Source organism: Pinus tabuliformis, chromosome 6, assembly GCF_031772625.1.
Source record: "Pinus tabuliformis cultivar Carrire ecotype Pingquan chromosome 6, CPIR1, whole genome shotgun sequence".
Classification (NCBI taxonomy): domain Eukaryota; kingdom Viridiplantae; phylum Streptophyta; class Pinopsida; order Pinales; family Pinaceae; genus Pinus; species Pinus tabuliformis.
The window spans coordinates 997,350,641-997,376,056 of NC_142292.1; the positions used below are offsets into that span (position 1 = coordinate 997,350,641).

General features: G+C 35.4%; 1 protein-coding gene across 2 annotated transcripts in view; it reads left to right on the forward strand.

The window, feature by feature from the left end:
• Nucleotides 1-1,135: 1,135 nt before the first annotated feature.
• The window catches only part of LOC149262355 (non-specific lipid-transfer protein-like), a 262,216-nt gene continuing 237,935 nt past the window's right edge, over nucleotides 1,136-25,416 (forward strand). The window contains exons 1-2 of one of the 2 annotated variants that reach the window (XM_089424171.1): nucleotides 1,137-1,566; nucleotides 1,711-1,938. In XM_089424171.1, the coding sequence (XP_089280297.1) occupies nucleotides 1,202-1,566; nucleotides 1,711-1,720 (375 nt within the window). In that variant the 5' untranslated portion in view covers nucleotides 1,137-1,201 and the 3' untranslated portion in view covers nucleotides 1,721-1,938. Of the gene's footprint in view, nucleotides 1,567-1,710; nucleotides 1,939-25,416 lie in introns of those variants that run through there. The other variant, XM_089424175.1, reaches the window with a different exon arrangement.

Genomic DNA, 25,416 nt, shown 5'->3' on the forward strand with positions numbered 1-25,416 from the left:
TGCGCATGTGGTGTTTTCATCAGGACAACAGAGGAACAAGAATTTGAAATACATTGGAATGCTGGACCAGGATCCAACCACAGAGTCGAGGCGGTGGCATTAGCAGGTCCCCTTTCTTTTTGTACTTTCCTTGACATTCCGAATTTACAAATCTATGGAGAGTCGAAGTTAATAACTGATCATGTTTTGTCAAAGTACAACATAAAAAACATTCATCTTCCTGGATGGCTGGACAGGATTGCAACTTTATGGAACAACAAGAGGAACTATACTATTTCACACATTGCTAGAACAAAAAACAAGAAAGCTGATGCATTATCCAAAAATGGACTAACTTCTCTGCAAGGCGTATGGAGAATGCAAATCCAAACTGCAAGCAATTGTTTCTAGATCCAAGACTTTTGCCTCCCGGGTATATAACTCTTTATCAATGGAATTATTCTGGTATGTTTTCTATACTTAGCCATACATTGACATAACACACAACAAAGGTATGAATATATACATCTTCTTATTTACGAGGGATATCATTTTGATTTATATCTCTGATGAATATATGTTTTTATCTCCATCAAAAATATTTTATATAAGCGGGACATCTTTCATACAATCTTGCCAAATCACAAGATGCGAAGAAATCAACAGAACAGTCTATGTAAGCGCATTATCAAATCAAGCTATAATATAATATAAATATAAATATATAGCTTTTTTTTTTCGCGCTGAAAACGAGCTATTATTTACGCTCTAATCTTACTCAACTGCCTAGTTGATCTAGGTCGAATTCATGACAAATCTTGGACAATCATAGCAAAAATCTAGAAGAGATTATTAATGAGACAAGACCTTATAATAAAAGTCTCACGCCCAGTGTACCGAGTCCTGTGCACGGTTTGATGAGACGTTTAATGGCATACGTTGGGCATTGGACCTTATGGGCTGGGCGTATGGGCCAACAAATTATTTGAGTAGTGAGTGGAGACCTTTTTGTGGCAGAGAAAATGAGAGAATACCTTACAGATAGTTGGGTGAGACATTTAATGCCATGCATTGGACATTGGAGCATATGGGTAGCTTCTTCTATTTATTGGGGTTTCCTAGTGCATTGGTTGTGCACTTCTCCATTTGATTGACAGTGTTTGTGTTTGGGGTATCTCTGGTGATCTTTGTGAGTGTTTTGTGAGTGACGGACGCGTGAAAAATGGCTGTGTCGAAGAAGATAGTGGAGGCTGTGTTTGTGGTTGGGCTTGTGGTTACAATGATGAATGTGTGGGGTGCTGTGAGTGTGGAAGGTGCCATATCATGCAACCAGGTGGTGAGTGCCATGACTCCATGCGCTACATACCTTCTAGGAAATGCAGCAACCCCTGCTGCGGCTTGTTGTCCTTCCATTCGTGGGTTGGACTCCCAAGTGAAAGCCACCCCTGATAGGCAGGCTGTTTGCAACTGCCTCAAGACACAAGCACAGTCATATGGGGTCAAGTTGGGAAAGGCCGCCAATCTGCCGGGTCTGTGCAAGGTCACTGATCTCAACGTGCCTATATCTCCTAATGTTGACTGTTCCAAGTATGTACCTCTCTCTTTTCTTATTCTTTGCTTCTTTCTTTTTGATGCGACCTCACTGTGGAAGTCTGTTTTAACAAATTTTCTATTGTATTATTGTTTGGAATTTGGACTAAAGGTTTTATTTTAATTTTTTTAATATGGCAGGGTTCATTAATGAAGTCTGATGGCGATCAAATGTTGGCTGATGGTGTTTATTTTAGTGCTTTACTCTTAAGAATAGGTGTTAACAGTAGTATGCTATTAACGATCATTTGTAACGACGATGGACTGTTTGTGTCTATTGGAGTCGCTCATGTGAAAGCTTGTTTTGTGAGTTTATATGATATAGTACATTAAATAAATAAAAATACCAGCCGCCTTTAATTTTGTGTATCGTTGCATTCCAGACTGGTATTTATGACAATGATCTTCATTATTAGTGTTTGCTGTAAAATCAAAAGGACTGTTATGGGGTCAGCTTTTGGGCCCTGCGTCGTGTTGCAAGGGGACGCGATATGTTGAATTATGAAAACATTAACGTCTTGAAGTTTAACGGTTTTAAGATATGGATCTACAGAACCGATGACAACGGTAATTTTTATGGTAGGATTACGAGTGAAGGTCTCTATATCTTCCGACTTTCAGTAGAAGATACAGGCAACCAATATGTACTATGTTTACGATTAGATTTTTAATAAATTTTATAAATTAGAATAACAAAACATTTTTGTCACATGTTAATGTCTTCTTAATATTTCAATTATCTTTGTAACGGAACTAGAAATTATAGGTTTGTGTACATAGTGAATTTGTGTGCAAAGGAAAATGGTATCCGTACATAGTGGATTTGTGTTTAATGGAGTGTTCTTGTAATATTATATATCCATGTTCACAAATGAACTTTCAAATTTATCATGGATATATGTTATAGGTTCTTTGGTTTTGATTGCTACATCCTTAGATCATTGTCGATTTGTTTGATTGTTACATCCTTGGATCACAGTTGATTGCTTTGAATGTTTGCTTTGAATGTTTTTCTCATTTCAACATTATATAGATGTTATCAAATTATTTTTTCATTTTTAGAATGTTTACACTACATGGGTTAATGATCTTCCACTATTCACTATTTGATAAAGGATTTTGTAATTCGCTAGTAGAAAAGCTTCAATATTACATTAATAAATGGGTTATGTATTTTCCACTATTCACTACCCCATAAAGGATTTTGCAAGAAAATTTCGCAGTTCACTAATAGAAAAGCTTCAATATTACATTAATAAATGGGTTACGTATTTTCCACTATTCACTACCCCATAAAGGATTTTGCAAGAAAATTACTTCAACGCAACCTCTATTTACTTTTGTAACAACCACTCTCACTAGCTCAACTTGTAGTACCGATGGTTGGTCAAGATGTTACGTTATATCGTCCATTGTTTACATATCCAAATATCAATATGGTTGTGCAAAAAAAGTAAGTGGTGTAATCAACGATGCAAAATTTAGATTGCTCAATAGGCGGTTCATGGGGAGTGGGGAGGATTGGTGTGCTTATAAGCGCAGGTCCAACAATTTTTCGAAACCATTTCCCACCAAACATTGCCATTAAAGTTCAATATCACATTTATATCTCACTATCTATATTAGTTTGTTCAAAAATTTAAGGATCAAAACTCAATGATAAAAAAAGAAAAGCCAAGTGGGAATGAGGGGATGTTCTTAGATTCTTGTTCTTAGAAATGACAATGGTTATTCTTAGATTCAAAATCAGATGAATGGAATGGCATTAAACACTCCTCCAATTCATGAATAAACAAAGATGAAAGATCGTTGGTCTTGTTGATTAGGTAGTAAATAAATTAGTTGAATATGTTAGGTCCAATATTATGATCCTTAAAGTTCTCAATAAGAGTTATCATCATTAAATTAGTTAGACTAAAGAGAAAATGGTTAATGATAGTAATTTAAAAAAAGTAAAGAAAACAAACAAACTAACTATCAATTAAAAAGTTTCTAAAAGTATTATTTTACTCACCTCGTGAATTTATTCAATTACAAATACACTTATGTACTCTTGCTCCAATTCATGAATAAACAAAATGGTGCTAAAGTTTCAACCATGGGCACAACCAAATTTAAATTTAATTTGACAATTACATTTTTCCTATTTGCTTCTTGTCTGCTCACCAAGTCACCAACACTTTTTGTCGTTGCTCATGCCATTAATCTGCACCGTATTGATGATAAATCCATATCATGTATCACAGGGGCACATTTGTATGGGTATTGATGGAGATGAGTATGAGCACATTGTTATAGACAGCTCATGGCGTTAATGTGCACCATATTGATCATTAATCCATATCATGTTTCACAGGGACACATTTGTGTGGATATTGATTGAGACAAGTATGAGCACATTGCTATAGAGATTGAATGATGGAGTATGAGGATTAGTGATTAAATTTGAAGGGTTTGTATTAATTTCATTGATCCAAAATTGGATCCTTAAACTCTCTTAAAGCTACCTAAACTATGTAAAAACTCACACCAAAGTTTAAAGTCTTGTGGATGTCGAAGCTTATTAGAAATAACCTCTGAACAACGACAATTTGCAGTTAGCACGAAGCAACGAGGACCTTCGGTCAAAGTACGCTGACCGAGGCCCATGGAGACTGCGCAAGATGCAAACTAGCAGTTAAGAAGTCCGGATTAGAAAACGGAGGTCGTTTTTGATGTGTGATTAGCGCAATCATGCATTACTGGGCAAAACCCCTCAAGAAGGAGAAGCCTCGAGCGCACGGTCACAAGGGAAGCTGAGAAATCGTGGGAAAAGCACTAAAACAGACGGTGGGTCCCACGCTCCAAAACCGGTGAAATATCGGTGTTTCAGGCAGTAAGTGGGTTTGTCAGAGGACCCAATGATGCCATACAATGATTGATGCATGTCCGGCAAATGAGAGAGAAAACTGCTCTCATTGTTGGCTAACGTCCGAGCAAGTCATCTGTGCAATAAGAGCGATAACCATAGGATCTGGAGGCCCCAGATCCAACGACAAAGATTGTGCTCGATGGGAAACCAAATTTGATGGGAGAAATAAACCACAATGCATAAAGATTTGAAGTCCAATGTGGGTGATGAGTTGGCAGAGATTCGTGTTCACACGCATTCTTGAAGTAAACGGAAATAATGGCCGTTTCAAACGATCAAGTGTTTCTGATGAACCTGACATTGATCCGTTACGGAATAGGTGCCCATTTTCCTTGTGAAGTGATGCAGTGGCTGTAATAACCGAAAGAATGGATTCGAACAATCGTGAGACAGATTGGCCTTAAGCCAAGAATAGAGAGAAAGAGCTAGGAGAGCAAAGGGTGAAGAGCAAAAAAAAAATGATGAATGCGTAGAGAGTCTTTGGAGCCACTCAGAAGTAGAGTGAAAAGCCAGAGAGCTCAATTGACAACAGCATATATTGTTGTTGGATTTGCTTGGAGGTCGAGCGATTCACAAAGGCATGCAAAGGCCGAGCGAAAGAGCTTAGAGAAGCCAGAGCAAAGAGCTAGAGCTACAGCTAGAGCCAAGAGCCAGAGCGAGCACCAGAAGCGAGAGCTGAGAGCTAGAACCAGAGCCCGAGCCACAATCGGAGAGCTAGAGTCAGAGCCACAGCCAGAGCCAGAGCTAGAAAGCTGAAGAGCTCCAAGAGCCAAGGGATAAGATGGTGTTCTAAGCCCAATATGCCTGTATGAAACATTGGAGTTAAGTGTAGCACTTGTAAGAGAATTGAAGCCATAATCCCAGAGAGCCTAATCGAGTTGGCTAGAACTCAAGGAGACATAGCCCGAGATATCAAGGTGAACTCCATATTATATTGTTGTCTTATGTGTTTGTTTTCACTGCTACTTTAACTACTGTTATGTGCATTTGTATATCAGTTTAAGTACCTTCCCATATCAGCACAAACAATATATTTTAAAGTAAATAATCAGCTAAAAACAAATACAAGCATACACCCATATTTTCAAGCATTTCAGATTTCCGCATTGGTTAATCATTAAGACTTGGAAAAATTTAAAGCTTTGGAAGTGTGAGAGGTTCTTGTAAGTTAGACAAGAAGCCTAAGGGCCCCATTTTCAGATCATTCATGGAGCCTTTCCATAATGAAAAAACTTGAAAAATATATTTCAATTCACAACAATGTTTTATCTTTACATTTAATTTTCAATCAAATTTATTTCTATTAAATAAATTAAATTCCTAAACCTAGATTGCAAGTAGAAAATATCCTAGGATCAAAAAATTGAAGGCTTTTTGCTCTTATGCAGGTAGTATATTGTTTGTTTATTTGAAGGGTTCCAAAATCTAGATCCACGTTATTAATTCATATGCTCCACATACTAGTTGGAAGGCTTATTGGGATCACATAGTATCTAGTGGAATTTTGGATCTAAATTCTCCAATTTTGGTGGGGGAATTGAACAAGACCATGGGGTAACACGCGATATGGGGAGATAAGGCTAAGGAGGATCCTCTAGAAGCTTATTTCAAGGGACTTTTTAATTATATTTCTCTTGTTGACATCGCTCCCTATCCGATTGTTCGTACTTAAGGGAACGAACGATCTAGATCGGAGGGTATTTTCAAAAGGTTGGACAGATTCTTTGTCAATGAGATAATGTTGGACTAAATAAAGGATATCAAATCACAGGTCATTCCATCATTATTTTCTGATCAACTATAAATTCTATTGTCATGGGAGGGATATTTTGGGTTTCGGGCATATCCATTTAAATTCAACTCTTCTTGGTCCAAATTAAAAGAATTTGAAGTAATGGTTAGAGAAATACAGAATAAAGCTCTATCTCCCTCACCTTTGGTCAGTATGGATTTCATATGCACCAAATTGGGAGCTCTAAAGGAGGTCAGAACATGGGTAAAGAAAAAGAAGCCTGAGAATACATAGGAATTGGTTGACATTGAAGATGCTCTTCACTATATAAATGACCCTTGTGATCCTCTATATTTCTCTGAACTATACAAATAAAAAATTATGGAATTGGAAGTTAAGAAGAGAGATTTTCTTGTTGCAAGAAGAAGAATGTCATATGAAAAGTAGGGCTATTTGGGTGGTTGCTGGTGAAAAAAATAAAAAATATATATTATAATCATGTGTCCAAAAAAATGAAGGACAACACCATAAGTGGTATTAGGGATGATGATGGACAATTTTTATCCTCATAGGCAGACATTGAAAGAGCAACTGTTAATCACTTTAGTAGGCTATTCAAAGGGAAAAACCATGTCTTCACGTCACAGATGAAATTTATTGAACATATGCCCCATATGTTTTCCGATGAAGACAATGACATATTGGGTAAACTGACTTCAAAGGAAGAACCATCTATGGTTTTACAAGCACGTAAAGGAGAAAATTCTCTACCCATATGACTGGGGGGTAGAATTTTTCATACATTTCCTGGAGTTAATGATTATATATCTTCTAGCGGTAGCAGAGGAGTCTAGGACTCAATGCTACATCTCTTATTCAATCAATGCTACATTTATTGCACTTATTTCAAAGAAGCAAAATCCTTCATCTTTTGCAAATTATAGGCCCATATCACTATGAAACTCTATCTATAAGATGATGTCTAAATTAATTGTTATTAGGCTTAAAAATTATTTCTCTAAGCACATTTCACCATAGAAGTTTGCCTTAAAGGGAGACAAACATGGGATGTGTCGATATTACGCGATAATGCATGCATTCCATTAAGACTCGAAAGATGAAGGCATGAATGATGAAGATCAATTTGGTCAAAGCCTACGATTGTTTGGATTGGGAATTCCTACAATTGGCATTTCACAACATAGGTCTTGATATCCAAAACATAGGATGGATTATGGCTTGTGTTTCTATTACAAAGTTCGCAGTGATCATTAGCAGATTCCCTTTGAAAATTTTCAAGGTTTTTAAAGGGTTGCAATAAGGATGTGCATTTTACCCTCTCCTCTTTCTACTTGTCATTGATGGATTGAGTCGAAATATGGGCAACGCTAGGTCCAGGGGTTTGATTATGGGAGTGAGGTTGACCAGAAATATCTCCATCACCCACTCATTAAAGAAATTTTGAGGTCTAAAATGGGCCTCAAAACAAAAATGTATAACCAAAATCAACTTTGAAAGAACCAATAAGATTTAATATGATGATGTCAACCATGGGTGATGATTCACCATTTTTGGAGTAAAAAAGTAAAAATACTAAAACATTAAAAAACTATTTTTTCAACTTATCTCCCTACAATTTTACTCAAATTTGAAGAAGGAACATTTGTTGGATGCAAAATTTAATTCCTCATCCAAGGATTACCCATGTTTCATGCTTTCTATGGATCTTGATACATAAAAAATGAGAAATACATTAAAAAATGTGATTGTGGCTACACGAAAAATGAGAAATACATTAAAAAATGTGATTGCAATCACATTTTTTCATGTATTTCTCATTTTTCGTGTAGCAGGTCTGTCAAAAATATGAAACATGGGTACTCCTTTGATGAGGAATTAAATTCCACATTCAACGAGTGCTCCCACTTTAAATTTGAATTAAATCGTTGGGATATAAGTTGAAAAAAAATATTTTTCTTTTTCCCTCGAAAATTTGATGATGTACTCTAATCTTATTTTATTATTTCCACTATTATTTTATAATATTCCTTAGAAAACCCATTTTAGACCTCAAAATTTATCTATGTGATGTTTGTAGATGATTTATTATTCGGTGGTGAAACAAAGATGGTAGAATGGATGCAACTGCACATGATTCTCACATCTTTTGGGGAGGCATCGAGACTTTATATGAAAAAGGGAAAGTTAGTACCAGTAGTAGAAAATGAGAAATTAGTGACTAGGTGAATAAAAAATTTAGCCACCGCAGCTTTTCCAAGTGAAACACTCCAAAAAATGAGCAATCTTAAGTGGCCTAACTAAAAACTACTAACATAAATGACTAATTTAGTTCCAGTTTAAATATATGGCTAGTTAATAACTAATACAACTAAAAATGACTAACGTGAATGGTTGATTATTCTAGGAACAAAAATACAATTACCTAGCAAGTACTACAATAATACAAATATGTTGTTTATGTTAGTCATTTTAATTATGTCACTTAAGCAATCTAAACTTACAAGTGATAGGGGATCCATAAATGAAACCATCCATTACTTCCATTATGTGGCTTTTTGGTTTGTCTAACTTTTACTTTGAGAGATTTAGCCTTTAAAAAAGAAGTCTCTATGTGCACCTACTTAAAACTCACCCTACAACAAAAAGCAATGTGTTCATAATAAAATAATTGTGTTCAACTACAATTGTCACTTTTCAACACTATTTGGTAGACTCATGCTCATATATGCATAAACTTATATTTGTGCACAAGTGGTAGTGGTTATCATGTTGTTGCTAGACTCACAATAACACACTAACCTAATGTGTTATCAATGCTTGAAAGGGTTTCCCATCCCAATGTTCAAGTGGGACACTTGAATATTAATTATCCAAATTGAAACCTTTAATAATGATTTTGTATGTATAGGTTGAATCGAATACCACAAATTTTGTCAATTGGGTTTATCTCATGTGGTTATAAGGAATGATTTCTTTCCTCAAGTGACATGTAGACATGTTGAACTCATATTGAGTATATTATTGTATATATTGAATACATAAGAATGATGATCAACCATTTTTTCAAAAGAATGTTAATCAACCATTATTTTTATGTTAAAGTTAGGAGGGTTATTACCTTGATGCACACCCTCATTTGCACAAGGATGATGGTTTTTTATTACTCATATGTTGACATTAGCTAGTTTCTACAATTTATTATTACACATACACACCCACATAAAATTCCAAAGACAAGATTTTATAACTGTAGACATAAATTTTAAGCTATCACAAGATAGGTGTTTTCAATAATTATTTCACATGCAAAGAACCACAACATGTCCAAGAAAAAGAAAAGTAAAATTTAGCCAATAAACATACTCGCCCCACAACCACCCACAACCACGTAGAGAAAATTACTATTTTGTATTCAATCCACTTTTACATTAGTTTAAAAATATAAAAAAATTAAAATCCACTCTCTCATTACTCCCCTTGACATAAATATATGAAGCTTATATGCTAGTAAACTATCACTCAATATGGAATAACACACTACTCTCCACTTTTACATTAGTTTAAAAATATAAAAAATTAAAATCCACTCTCTCATTAGTCCCCTTGCAATAAATATATGAAGCTTATATGCTAGTAAACTATAACTCAATATGGAATAACACACAACTAGAGTATAACAAGAGAGGTTTTGAAGTAACCCTAAGGGACACATAATTCAAGGGACATTTGTAGACATATTTGCGCAGATAAGCGTTCCTCTGCGGGGTTTGGCTGGGTTGATCCAAAGAATGAGAGACACTTATTTTCGTCATCCTCTTTCCAATACACATTTGACACATGCCACTCCTCACACACTGTCATTGCACACCCAAGCGGTCAACTTCTTCGTCTATGATCAAGTCTTATAATATCTTCCTATGTTTGTGTGTGCGAGTCACGAGTTCAAGGCCTCCACCGCCAGTGATAACCGTTAATGGTTGACTATTATTCCTGACCTGGGCAGGGCCTCGAACGAAGTTGGAAAAATCTCCCTGACACGAATTGTGCCTACAAGTTGCCCTGTGTGCTGCCTTCTGAGCAGTTGCTGAAGAGAACCAATGAATTGGAAGTGAGTCATGTGCACTTGAAAGAGGAGCGAAAGAGGAGATGACTAAGTTGCTTCGCAGTCACGAGGTTGAGGGTAAGGTTGCAGCAAAAGAAGAAGCTGAAGTGTGTAGAAGGTATCAATACTTTCAACTCATTTGCTCTGTCATTCAATAGGAAATGTAGTGAAGATGGCCAAGTTTCTTGATAGTCACGAGGATGAGGTTGAGGCTGCAACAACAACATAAGTTGAAGTTGAAATTGAAGTCAAAGTTGTAGTTGTTGTTGGTACTCTCAACTTACAGACTCAGCCATTCAATAGGAAATATAATGAATTATGGTCCTATTCGCCTAAAATGGCTCAATATAAATCTTCTCAACAAAGTCACAAATTTGCATCGTCTTCATTGCCGCAGTGATTGCATTCGGTATCACCATAGTGAAACTAATTGACGATAGTTAGGAGGGAATAATACGATGCTTGACGGAGAACAGGGTAGACTTTGCCCTAAAAAACACGTCACATATCACCTCTCCAACCAGACTAGGGCTCTTATCAATCTGCACAGACGCCTCTAAAGAAGGATTCAACGAATGAATTCCCAGATCATTTCACAGACATGGACTATAATAACATTCTCCAATCCATCGGGCAAGCAGTTCACATATTTAAACCTTCAGGAAAAATAACTTACTAGTATGATTTTTCATTCTATCACGACATTTACAAAACTTTTAGATTTTCATTTATACACCTTCCATTGATAGGGTAATTTAGAACTTTTATTGGCATTGTTCAGTATGCATTGATGGTCATTCCTGTAGTTTGAACTTTGTTTTGAATGCATGAACATTTTATCAAAGTCCATTTAGTCCATATGAAAAATGAAATAAATTTCATGCCATGAAAAGATAAACCGATCTTGAGATAGTGGACTAAATAAGTTATTGAACATTGTCCCTACATAGTCTTTTTAGTGGGATTCAAGTTCTTTCTATTCATATTTTGTGAATTCTATCATAAAAAAGGACATTTCCAAAATATACCATGAGAAGATAGTTGTTATTGTCGGTGCTTGTTTTTCACATCAAACTCAATATACCATACAACTCTACAATTAAAAAGAAAATGAGAAAATCTTATTTTACCAGTATGCATTATTTCCGGTTGGATGCTTGATGTTATCAACCATTCTCCATTGAGGTTTAGTGCCTTAAACCCTCATAGTATAGTCCAAGTCAACAATTTGAGTATCTTCAGAAACTTTATGTATTACTTGCTCTGTTTAACTTAAGGATTTAAGAAATTGTGTTTTATTCATGACATTGTAGTATTGTACGTTGAACAAAGGTTATAAAATCACAAAATCAAATAAGTTCATTTTTGAATGTCACCCTCAATCTCAAGAAAACTAGATGCAAGTTCTTATCAAATGCATATGCACCTTGTTTTCCCAACCTGATTACAGATAGGTGAGGAATGAGACTGTTATAATGCCATAGTGAGACATAACATATGAGACTAGAAGGTGACACAGGAGAAGCTGATTGGAAAACATGAAAATTAAGTAGTCAGGAAATGGATATAGATATGGATCCACCAGATTGTTGAAAAGCCAAAATCTTTGTTGAAAAGCCAAGATTTGGATAGAATCGGAAAAATCCTTTTACAAAATATACAATAATATATATATATATATATATTAAAAAATATATCTAAAGTAAAAAAATCATGATCACTCATGAATCACAACATTAGAACTGCAACTATTAGACAATTTATAAATATGAACATTGAAGTCATGATGCATGATTCTTTGTATGAAAAGGATAAATGTCAATACAAAATTGAGTGTCTCATCAATGATCACTGTATTGATATGATGATCTAGATTAGGTCTAACTACATATCCATAAATGAACCTACATCCTCATCCTTATCATTATGGTTTTTGCAGGATATTGTTTGTTCATCAATGGAGTCTTGAATACAAGCGATATATTTTTATATTAGGGACAATTTAGGCATCACAAGGATTGCATTTACAACAGACCAATTGTGTTTAAGAGTCTTATTTTGGCATTCTCAGGGAATGCATTGAGAGCCAAACACTGATATGCTTAGATACATAGAAGGATTTGAAAGGGTGAGATATTAGAAATATCAGAGGCTTGTTACAACATTGAAAAGAACGTATTCAAAGCTCAATACATCATTGGAAGTCTGAATAGAATATCATGCCTTCTTGGGAGTTCTAGGGAATGCATTGAGAGATGAACAAAAAAATGGATCATTTCTCATTTGTGAAGGTTTTGGTTGGAAAGATGGCACTAAGCACCCCAATCTCATCCAAGCCTACCAGAATAGGCGTCCATCCTACCACTTCTCCATTCTTTTCTAAGATCAAGCTTCCCAATCTTTCCCTTGAAATTGTAGTTGTCCCCCTAATTTTCCCAAGGTCATCTTATCCAAATGTCCATAAAATCTTATCCACCTCCCATATTTAGCATATTGAGATGAATAATTTGTCTTCTTCCTGTTTTGGGTCATTGAAACCATGCTTGGTGATTATAGTATATGCAGGAAGGCAAGGCTTAACATGTGGTGAGTCTCTGGGGAAGCTTTTGAGGAAATCCAGAGTGCCTTTGGACCTTGAGGGCACCCATGAGAAACCCACTGTTTTCCATAGTGGATATGTCTCAAATTTCAATTGGAAAATCTAAGTTCGATATTGCACAACTACATTTGAATGTTAGAGCACAACCAGGGCTTAGTTATGTGTTTTAATTTAATAGGAACGTCGAATTAACTGCTCAGGTTTTTAAGATTCAGGGCAATTTTAGACAACCAATTTTCAGCTACAAGTCCAGTTCTAACCAAAGCTCAACATCATGGTTAGTATTCAATGTCTCCCTTTATTTCTGCTTGTTTTGTCATAATTATTGGCATTTCCACACATGAACACTCATTCATACACAAAGGAAGAGTGGAATTATAAATATTGTAAGCATATAAGATCATTACCTCTTGGGGATAAACAAATCAGTGGAATGTTTTGAATAACATCAAAAATTTGAAGTCAATAGTTCAATTGGTTATAAATTAGGACAATGTTTTGAACAGTCATCTCCTTATCAACCCAATTGGAATCCATGATAGATCTACTTTAGTAAAATTTAACCTCGAGAGATAGAGAGGTGGATTGAATGACTTGGGATGTTATAGTCCATACAAACACTATTAGATCCTTTTAGGAGTGTGATAAAGTGTCTAAAGTCACCAAGGTTGCAATGAGAAAAATTGCAAGAAGTTAAACTGTGATTTGGTTGGTGTGGCCTTCTCAGGCCATGTTATTGCACCTCCCAAGCCATGTTCCTACACCCCCCAACCCATGTGAAGAACATGGATTTCTAATAAGCATGGAGTTATGTTTGAACATTGAACTGCATCTTCCCAAAATCAAAAGGGTGCCTAGTTTCTGAGATAAATCCTAATGTTACATTAGTTTAAATCTGATTTTCAAAACCTATGAGCTAAAGGGTAGTCTTGTGTGGTATTAAAAAAATAGGTGTCATAGAAGTTTGGTAATTTTGTAGCTTGCTAAGTTGTGTTTTTGAAGGGCATTACAAAAAAAGAGACATGGGGTGAAAATTTATGTCAATTTTCTCAATCATTTTTGATGGGGAATGATTTGATTACATTAGAAGTGAAATGTCTGATTAGGTTTTGTTATTATTTTTTTCCGTTTAATGCAACATGATAGTAGCAACAAAAAACATTGTTTGTGCTCATTAGGAAAAGTTCAAGACCAAGAATGAGATAGGAGGGAATGAAAAGGATGGCTTGTAATGATTCACGATTTATTTGGTTCTCCTATAACATCTACATCCATTATGACACCCTTTGTTCATTCACCTGGCTCTGATAGTGTATGACACTCAAATATTGGCACCTAGCTCATTCTCAGACCTGAACACCAGGGTGAAGACAATTGGAGACCTTGGGGTTGCCTAGAAGCTTGGAGAGAACTGTTGAAAAGTGTAACTAGGTTCAGTCTTCACAATGACATGTAATTGTGATTTTATGAAAAAGATATAAAGAAGAAAAATAAAATTATTGTAATGCTTGCATCATGGGTTTTGATAAGCAAGAGATTTTATTTTTAGTTAAGGCTCTCATTGTGAGCCCTTAGGGATATTTTCATCTAGTCATAAAAGTCTAAAGATTCATTGTCAGGTATTGAAGGCATGTTACACATTGTAAAAGGTCAAATTTGTTTTGTAAGTTGTCTAGTCAATTTAACGTCTTAAATTGCTCTACATAAATCATCAATCCGGGTATCGTAAACTGATGAAGTGTGGTGCACCATATGTGCTTAGTTAACCTTTTTCTTACTTCGTTGTTTTATAGATTTTATTTTGTTTTGGGGTTTTGTTTTTGTTGGTTTCCTAAAGTGTCTAATGGAAATGGAAATCCTATTCTAAGGTCTTAAGAATACTTTTAAAGGACAAGTATGGATAGAGATTTCATGACAAGGCCTAAGGCCTAAGTCCCTAATGGTAACTTCCAAAACTTTAGCACTTCAAAAGATCTCAAAACATGTTATTGGTGGAATTAATACTTGAACAAAAGTGTAAATATGTAGCTATTTCAATCAAAATGGAATGCAACAACCAATCAATGAGCTAGTGACTATGAAACCCAGTATCCTTGCTGCTGTATGAAAAAGAAAGTAAAAACTGAACTTAAAGCAACTCAAAGACTGAAAGCAAAGCAACTAATTCATCACACTACTTCAACTCTTCTGATCCTTTACCCTTCAACTCAATCTACCTTATGGGAAGCAATTATGAACGAGTTAAGCAATATGATATCTAAATTGCAAGAAATTAAATTGCATAAAGGAAACTAATCACACTACTTCAACTCTTCTGATCCTTTACCCTTCAGCTCAATCTACCTTATGGGAAGCAATCATGAACAAGTTAAGCAATATGATATCTAAATTGCAAGAAATTAAATTGCATAAAGGAAACTAATCACACTACTTCAACTCTTCTGATCCTTTACCCTTCAGCTCAATCTACCTTATGGGAAGCAATCATGAACAAGTTAAGCAATATGATATCTAAATCGCATGAAAGTAAATGAGCAAAACAAAGCTGAAAGAAATAACAATGCTGGAACTAGAACTCAAAAAATAAATCAGCAGAAGGACAAGATGATTCCGTCATGTCATTAGTCATTAAAAAGCTATGTGCATTACTAATCTACAATCATCCGGTTGAACACACTTGCATGAATTAAAATTGCATGAATGAAAAATCTAATCTACCAACTTGAAAGCAATCAAATGACATAATGAAATCAAAGAAAAATTTACAAAATGAAATCTACTCTACCTTACATTCTAATATGCTCCATGAAATCTACTTCACATCTCCTTCCATGTTGAGAACATCAAAGCTTTATTCAAATTCTTCAAAATTACAAAGTACAACAAAGTTCTCCAAAGCTTTCAAAAGCCATCAAGGAAGAACTACAAACTCCAAGCTAAAGACCTCACAAGCTAAAAAGACTAATAAGCTAAGCTCCCAAATGAAGGAGAGAGATCTCCTATTTATACAAAAAGATGAGAAGCCATCTCATTAATGAGAATCCATGAATCTCTCCTTCTACCTCTAGAGTCCTAATCAAAATAGGAACTGATAAGACACATGTCTTTTTAGAGTTACAATACAATTAGGAGATGTGACACATATCCTCATGATCCCATGATTCTTTCCACTCAAATTCGAATTTGGCCTTAGAATGCCACATAAGAGTCTTCTAGAAGCCTCCTTTCAACCTACACATGTCAACAATCTCAACCCATTTGTTAGGTATAAGCATATGCACATTATTTTCTAATGTTTAACCACAAATTCACTTAAAATGCTTAGAAATAATAAAGATTGGAAAAACATAAAGGTGGCACAATGATAATGAAAGTGGGATGAATGTGGTGACATAGTAGTGGAATGGAGGTGATATAATGGACATAATCGTGAAAGTGTAATGGAAATGAATGACATTTTCAAAACTCAACATACCCCCCAACTGAAGCTATTGCATGTCCTCATGCAATATATATTACATTAACTCTTTTGATCCTTGAGCTTTGGCTTAACTTTGCATGATATCATTTGATAACTTCATATTTTTGCAAAGTGTTTCACTTGAATTGCAACATGGTTGGTTCTTGTGTTACAACCATTTTTTTTTTTTGTTCTTGCCTTCTATTTTGATCTTTGAACTTTGCATAATGATATTTTGATTATTGTTGCAAAGTATATCTTTATTGGATTGCATGATGGTTGGTTCTTGTGTGACAACCATGATTTTGTTTGTATCCAATTTATCCTTTAAGCACATTTTCAAAAGCCATTGTATGCTCATAATAGTAATGTAATAATTAATATATGTTGGAAGTATGTGGGCTCCTAAATATGATATGGACATGGCAAGATATGAATATGAATGTATTCCCCCCCCCATCTGATGGTATTCGCAATTTTATGAAATGAGGAAGAGAAATGTTTTTCCAACAATTATCATTCTAGCTTTTTATGGAATTCTATGGTCAAAAGTTAGAAAATGACGTACCTTCACTTACCCTTTGGAATGGATGAGTTGTATGTGTAGTGGCTGAAAATTTCTAATCATATTCTTCTTCAAGTGGCTGAACAGGAGGAGTCATGGATAGAGAGATAAGATGACTTTTTATTGCTTCTACTAAAACTTGCTGAATCTGCTCCAAAATGCTGAAAATAATAGTCTTCATGTTTTCAAAACTCACTGGCACAATTCCTACTATGTGAAAATATGTTCTGATGTCGAACATAGTAGGAAATTGTTGTCTTAGTGGCCATTAATGGATGCCACTAGTCAACACGAGAACTCTCACCATTGATGACAATGAGAGTCAAGATGCCCAAACACATCTTGCTAGGTACAAATGAATTTGCTGAAGTCGAGTCACCTAGAAGATCTAACGAACAAGGGACATTAATGTATTCCCATTATTTGTCAGCATGAGAACTTGCCATTAAGGCATGCAAGCCTCAAGGTGTTTTTACAAAGAACTTAGACTCAAAGGACTATGGACTCAATAATTTGCTTTGAAGCAGGGCTTATTTGCGGAATGAAAATGACAGGAAATAGAAGATGAAAATGGAAAATGGCAATGGAGAACAGAAATGGTAATGGGCAATAAGCATATGAATGAGCCTCTTGCTTTTATTTGTGGGTTATGAATGGACAAAAAGAGATGGAAAGTGTGTGTGAATGTAAATGGAAAATATGGAGGAAAATGAGATGAATGATTTATTATGAAGTATGGATGTGATGGATGGATGTGATGGAGACAATAGTATCTGAAAGTTTTTCAAGTGTTTGGATCTGATTTTGCATCAGCATATTTCCTCTTTGTTGTTGATCATCCTCTTATGAAACAAATTGGTCTCTTAGAGAGACACCATTCTCTTGTAGTCATTTGTCCTTCCTCCTGGAACCTGCAAGAAAAACTAATACTTCTTCTGCAATGGAATGTAAGATTATCAAAGGAGAGAGGTGATCGATCTCTCTAGTTATGATATTTACACACAAAACTAAGAATTTGTATTAATGAAACAAGTTCTCAAAGGAAAAATCAAAAGAATTTATACCTACTTTGGAATTGTTGCCCAAGTTGAATGTTGCTTCTTTTCAGCAATTTATTTCATTATTTGCCATTTCAAACTCTAATGATAGATTTCTCATTATGTAGATCTTGTTGAGATCTTTCCAACGATACTTAAATCATCAAAATCTGATTTTGTATGAGAAAGATAGGCTGATTTGAACAATGAGGTTTTTCTGGCTGCGGAATTAGACTTTAGCTGCGGAATGTGCACGGTTCTGTAGCTAAAAATCTTGAATACAAAGTTAGCCATTCATTTTTCATCATCAATCCAAAATTAATCAATACCTTCAGAAAAGTGAGCAAATAACTTGTTCATTTCATTGATTCAAAATTATTATTTTTTCTTGATATGCAGCGACTCAGTGTGGCGACTTAGTGAAAACACTCAACTTGACTTCTCTTTGACCGGGGTCTTTTTCATCAAATTTGACCAAATGAATAGGACATCATCCATGTACTGACATTCCCCCAGCTACCCATGTGGCTTGTTTTGGTTGATGACACCTGCAACCTAGAGTTTAACAAAATAGCTGCGGAAAGTTAAGCCAGCTGCGGAAAGTTAAGCTAGCTGCGGAAAGTTGAATCAGCTGCGGAAAGTGGCTGGATTCTGCAGCTAATGAAAACAGAGTGTAGAAAATACTGTGAAATGGAGTGGCTGTGTGCGTGGAAAGGAGAAAAAAAAATATGGAGGATGTAACTCAATTTAACTCAAGTTTCTGCCCTCAACAGTCCTCCCATCCTTCCCTCCGTTTAAAATTCAGTCTGGAATTCAACTGCGTGTGATGGTTTAACAGAGGTAAGATGAATATGTTGCAAGGTTTATGGAAGAATAATGGCTGAAAATGGAAGATGGATACGGGTAACGGGAGTGTTCAGGAGCTGTAAGCAGAAACAGAGGATGAGCAGCCGAGATGAGTTCACAAAATGAAATGGAGACGTATGCGAACGAGGTGCAGCTTTAACAAAATGGTAGGGTAGTGAAGTGGAGTTGGAATTTTTGAACTGAATGACTGCGTGAGAGACATTACACGTTGATGAAATGGTTGCGCAAAGTACGGTGGAGAGGAGCCGTATGAGTTTTAAACACGTCTTTGTTGCTGGTCGTGAAACTGAAACACAGTCACACGTTGCATGGGACTGTTAGTTATTAAAGACATGTAATTAAGCTTGAATAATAGCACATAGTTGATTCCTATTTAGATTTCTCTTCCTCAGGCACGCGGAATTACATCACAGCCTGTTCATTTAATTAAAATTCCGTTTTTTTCACGCGGCAGTCAAAAATGCACTCCAAAGAACCGCAAATTTCTCCCAAACCGCCACGAATCTCTTCAAACGGTTTCTGGGTTATCTAATTAACTCAGCTGGCGAAAAAACCCATGTTTTATTTTCTTCAAATTCGCCTCCGTTTGGGCAAATCGAGCATTTGAAATTAGACGTTTTTCTGTTGTTTACGTTTTTCTGAGTTAACTGTTCTGCATTCGGCCTGTAGAATTTTTGAATTAGTGGTAAGACAATACGCCTTTGTTTGACAGTGGTAGTTTGCACACTATTGATCCTTATTGGAAATCTATGTGGGAGACCGTCTGATGAGTCAGAAGGAGAAGGTCAGGAGGAGCAGGAGCAGGCTTTATCTCCGCAACGGTCTCATAGGTCACCCGATCACTTGCCCTCAGAATTGGTATATGAATAATGACATCCTTTTGAAATGAATGTAGTTGCTGATTTGGAGGCATTCATTGAAGAGGGAGGGCAGCTACAAAAATTTCCAATCCAACCACAGGAAATGCACACTAATGAAGAATGCACTATTTGAAGAATCGTGAAGCCATTTCATAAAGAAAAGTGGGAGTGCAGTCATCTATAAGTTGAACCCAAAAAAATAATCATGAGACCGTTTAGGGAGTAAACGTATGGTTTATGGAGTAAGGTCGTGGAATGGTTTAATAGGGTGTTCCAGTGGCTAATCTCTCATCATCATGGCCCAATTCGTTCCCCTTAACAAAAAGCTTAATGTGCTTCTATTTTTTTTTTTTTTTAACAAATGTTCTTGCAGGTTTGTTTCAGGGCCAATGCTTGGACAGGGATGCATATTTCTTGTTAAGCCCACAATGGAAGCTAGGATTGTTTTTTTCTTTTCTTTTTCTCTGAAATTGTAAAATTTTATAAAAAGGATTAATGATTTTCAATTTGAGGCAACAAATACTTCAAGAAAAACATGTTAAAAACAAGACTTTGACTGAGATCTTAGGCTGGTTTTTCATTGATCTGAGCTGGGTGACTAGGATAGGATCCATGTCGGGACGATTCTGAAGATGCCCATGTGGTCGATTTCTCCATTGGACGCTTGTAACCTGCTAAACCTTGAAACAATTGCGTAATTCTCAACTGGCTGCGGAATCAGGGCACTTTCCGCAGCTAAGTTGCAAAACCTTATTAAAATAGGATACAGTGTCTTGAGGACCACTACAAACCATAACCAGTCAATTTTGGACAATTTGAACCTATCAAAGCAGTTGAGTTTCAATTTTTTTTTTGAATCAATATAAATGATGAAGTTTATTTTGTCTCCTCTTTATTTTTTATAACAATTCTTTTTCTGATCCTCTAGATCACACAAAGTGTAAGAGGAGAGCATACTCAAGAATTATTAATTTTTTTTTTTTTTTTTTTTACATAAAAATCCTTTTTCTGATTCTCCAGATCACACAAAGTGCAGGAGGAGAGCATACTCAAGAATTATTAATTTTTTTTTTAGATGTAAGAAATAAGGTCTCCTAATTACACTTCCTCGGCAACGACGCCAAAATGTCTAGTCAATTTAACGTCTTAAATTGCTCTACATAAATCATCAATCTGGGTAGCGTAAACTGATGAAGTGTGGTGCACCATATGTGCTTAGTTAACCTTTTTCTTACTTCGTTGTTTTATAGATTTTATTTTGTTTTGGGGTTTTGTTTTTGTTGGTTTCCTAAAGTGTCTAATGCAAATGGAAATCCTATTCTAAGGTCTTAAGAATACTTTTAAAGGACAAGTATGGATAGAGATTTCAAGACAAGGCCTAAGGCCTAAGTCCCTAATGGTAACTTCCAAAACTTTAGCACTTCAAAAGATCTCAAAACATGTTATTGGTGGAATTAGTACTTGAACAAAAGTGTAAATATGCAGCTACTTCAATCAAAATGGAATGCAACAACCAATCAATGAGCTAGTGACTATGAAACCCAGTATCCTTGCTGCTGTATGAAAAAGAAAGTAAAAACTGAACTTAAAGCAACTCAAAGACTGAAAGCAAAGCAACTAATTCATCACACTACTTCAACTCTTCTGATCCTTTACCCTTCAGCTCAATCTACCTTATGGGAAGCAATCATGAACAAGTTAAGCAATATTATATCTAAATTGCAAGAAATTAATTTGCATAAAGGAAACTAATCACACTACTTCAACTCTTCTGATCCTTTACCCTTCAGCTCAATCTACCTTATGAGAAGCAATCATGAACAAGTTAAGCAATATGATATCTAAATCACATGAAAGTAAATGAGCAAAACAAAGCTGAAAGAAATAACAATGCTGGAATTAGAACTCAGAAAATAAATCAGCAGAAGGACAAGATGATTCCGTCATGTCATTAGTCATTAAAAAGCTATGTGCATTACTAATCTACAATCAACCGGTTGAACACACTTGCATGAATTAAAATTGCATGAATGAAAAATCTAATCTACCAACTTGAAAGCAATCAAATGACATAATGAAATCAAAGCAAAATTTACAAAATGAAATCTACTCTACCTTACATTCTAATATGCTCCATGAAATCTACTTCACATCTCCTTCCATGTTGAGAACATCAAAGCTTTATTCAAATTCTTCAAAATTACAAAGTACAACAAAGTTCTCCAAAGCTTTCAAAAGCCATCAAGGAAGAACTACAAACTCCAAGCTAAAGAACTCACAAGCTAAAAAGACCAATAAGCTAAGCTCCCAAATGAAGGAGAGAGATCTCCTATTTATACAAAAAGATGAGAAACCATTTCATTAATGAGAATCCATGAATCTCTCCCTCTACCTCTAGAGTCCTAATCAAAATAGGAACTGATAAGACACATGCCTTCTTAGAGTTACAACACAATTAGGATATGTGACACATATCCTCATGATCCCATGATTCTTTCCACTCAAATTCGAATTTGGCCTTAGAGTGCCACATAAGAGTCTTCTAGAAGCTTCCTTTCAACCTACACATGTCAACAATCTCAACCCATTTGTTAGGTATAAGCATATGCACATTATTTTCTAATATTTAACCACAAATTCACTTAAAAGGCTTAGAAATAATAAAGATTGGAAAAACATAAAGGTGGCCCAATGATAATGAAAGTGGGATGAATGTGGTGACATAGTAGTGAAATGGAGGTGATATAATGGGCATAATAGTGAAAGTGTAATGGAAATGAATGACATTTTCAAGACTCAACATAAGTCACCCTCCAAGACCTTGTCACTAGTCCTCAAACAAGTTGACCTACAATGAAAGGATGATTCGAGAAAGATGAAGTCGGACTACCCTTGTGATCATGTCAGCCTAACTATCATGAACCAACCTCTATATTTAGTAGTTCTCAGCCTCATTTTGAGTACATCAATTCGATGAAGCGGGTATCTAATATCAAGTGCGCAAATCATCCCACAAGGAGCCTTAAATTCAATGAGGGAAGAAGGAAGGATAAGAAAGGAAAGATTTATCATTGTAGATTGTTTGTGGGCTAGTTTACACTCACAGGTGTGAATATTGCAAGTTCGAAGTTTGCAAGGATAGATCAAAGATTGTAGTAACATAAAGGTGATCTTGATTGGGTGAAGAACTTCGCTGAAGGAAGTCGAGTAAGAGAGAGAAAATAGTCTCCCTCTTGATGAGACTATTCAAGAAGTAAAATTGTTCTAGGGTTTCTATTGTGAAGAAAGGAGTTGCAGACCTACAAGGAGAGACCGAAATTCTGAAGGAATCCAAGAAGAGGAAGAAGAAGAGCAATGTTGATCTAAGGGAAAATAGGAGTCTTGTGACTTGGTCTTGGAAGGGCTCTAGTGTCGAGGGCCTTTTTCATGGTCTTGGTATTCTTCAATTGAAGGTTATATAAGAAGAATTAATTGGGTTTTCCTCTCAAAGAGTGAGAGGTTTTGGCCCTAACTGACAACCTATACATTGTGTCTCTTGTATTTGTATTGTTCATGAGTTGATAATTGTCTTGATGAAAAGAACATAATAATAACATAAGAAGAGAAGATCATAATCAAGAAGTAAAATGACACTCACAAGAAATTATCATAATAGAGAAATCACCTATCTATTGATGCCCTAGATTTGTCAACAAGAATAAGGGAGTGGTGGTGGATTGGGGTGCAAATTTTAGCTTATGGAATATGGTGGTGGTTTGGCTTGAATAGGTAGTGGAATTTTGATAGCATAATCAATTATTAATGCTCACAAGGGTGGAAAGTTTCTTATAAATAGTGGTCATCGTAAGTCAGAAACACTTATATCTAACTCCCCTGCTCCAACACCTGTTAGCAGTGGAGACTTTAGTTCCAACATGTGGCCTTATCAATCTTACTATGGCTTTGTGATGAGATCTATTTTTCAAGGAGAAAGAAAGTTCAATAAGCCTATGCTCTAGTTATAAATAAGACATGTTACCTACATGGAGGATGTTGTAGTGTTTGTAGCCTTGTCTGTGGTAGTGGATCTAAGCATCGATGCATTCCATTGCCAAGTTTTTTCTAGGAAGTTGAACAAACAATCTGTCATAGGAATGACAAATTATAGAGGAAGAACTATTTGTGATAGCCATAAACAAAATCAGATCCAATCACCAAAATTTCCTAGGGCCAAGTGAGAAAATTGGCATCCTTATTGGGGAGCTCATATGGTAACCTCATAGAATTGGATACATCTTAGATGTATCAGAGGCATGTTTATTGAGTTTGGTATTTGAGATTTTATATGCCACAACGAGAAGAAGATTACTCTTTTTGCTAGGTTCTTAGGAGTATTGTATCTCAAATCATGAGTATGCAATCTTCAAAGATGAAGTACTACTTGTCACATTTCAATGTTTGTAAGCTTTGGGTTGGCTAGGTTTATCAGTTGGCTTGATTCTAGGTTTTATCTAGGTGTTAGGCCAAGGTTCCTTGCAGAACTACCCGGAACTATTAAGATCTATGAGGCTGCCCTTCGGTAGTGAAACTCTCAATAATATGGATGGCCTATTGTTTCTTTATCAGATGACTTCAATTCTCTGGATTGCATAATTAATTTGAAACTCGTGTATATTAAGAGTGTCGAGAGCTTTAAAGTTTAATTCACGTTTTAGAGTGATTGTTATTCAGATGTTTTGCAATTTTATGCCTATGTTGAGTTCAAAGGTTATCTAGTGTATGTCGAATACAATGTTTAGAATGGCTCTTACCTCATCTCATGTTAAATTTGTAATTTGTTCCTATGCAAATCGCATGTTCATTCTTTACAAATTCTGTTTTCATTGTAAAATTTAAGCATTAAATATTATAATCTTTGTTTGTCTTTTACGGTATTTACTCGCATATTTGGATTCCTATTCCTTTTCCCTAAAGTTACAAATGCCTAAGTTGTTTTCCTTTATGATTATAAGTTAAATTTCCTGTGAATTCCCTAGCTACAGGGTTATATAATTGTTCTTTAGTTCTTTCACTGAAATTGTAAATCTTCTCTTTATGCAAAATAGTAGAAATAATTTCTTCATGTAAGAGAGCAAGTTGTTCTTCAATTTAATATAATAAATATTTCAACCATTTAGAAGACTTGTCACTTATACAGCATCAGAATATACTTATCTGAATATTCGCTAAATTCCTGTCCACTGTCTGATACCAGACCTTAGATTTCTTCTCGTTTTCCTCCCAACCGTGAGAATAGTTATTCCAGCCTGAGTCTCACCCCGAGCTATTCCTCACATGTAGGATTTCTTCTTAAGACTAATAGTCTTAACTTATCACAGCTATCTGGTCCTAACCAGACTTAGCTTCATGAACCTTTCTGACATTACAGCACAATGTTCTCATTCTCAGTTTTATTTTTTTTCCTCTTTCTTGATCTCAAGTATGCATACCCTCTTGATCTCTTCCTTGAGAATAAATCTCCAAGGAAGTAGTTAGGGATAGGTAACCACCTATCCTAACTACCTGACATGTGAGAAATACATAATTGTCATTATTATGACATTCCACTTCTTGCATAGCTTAATCAAAATAAATAAATATATAAACTTATAATAGTATTCAGTTTGTTTAACTACAATAATTAAATATTTACAATTACTGGGGACATCACATCT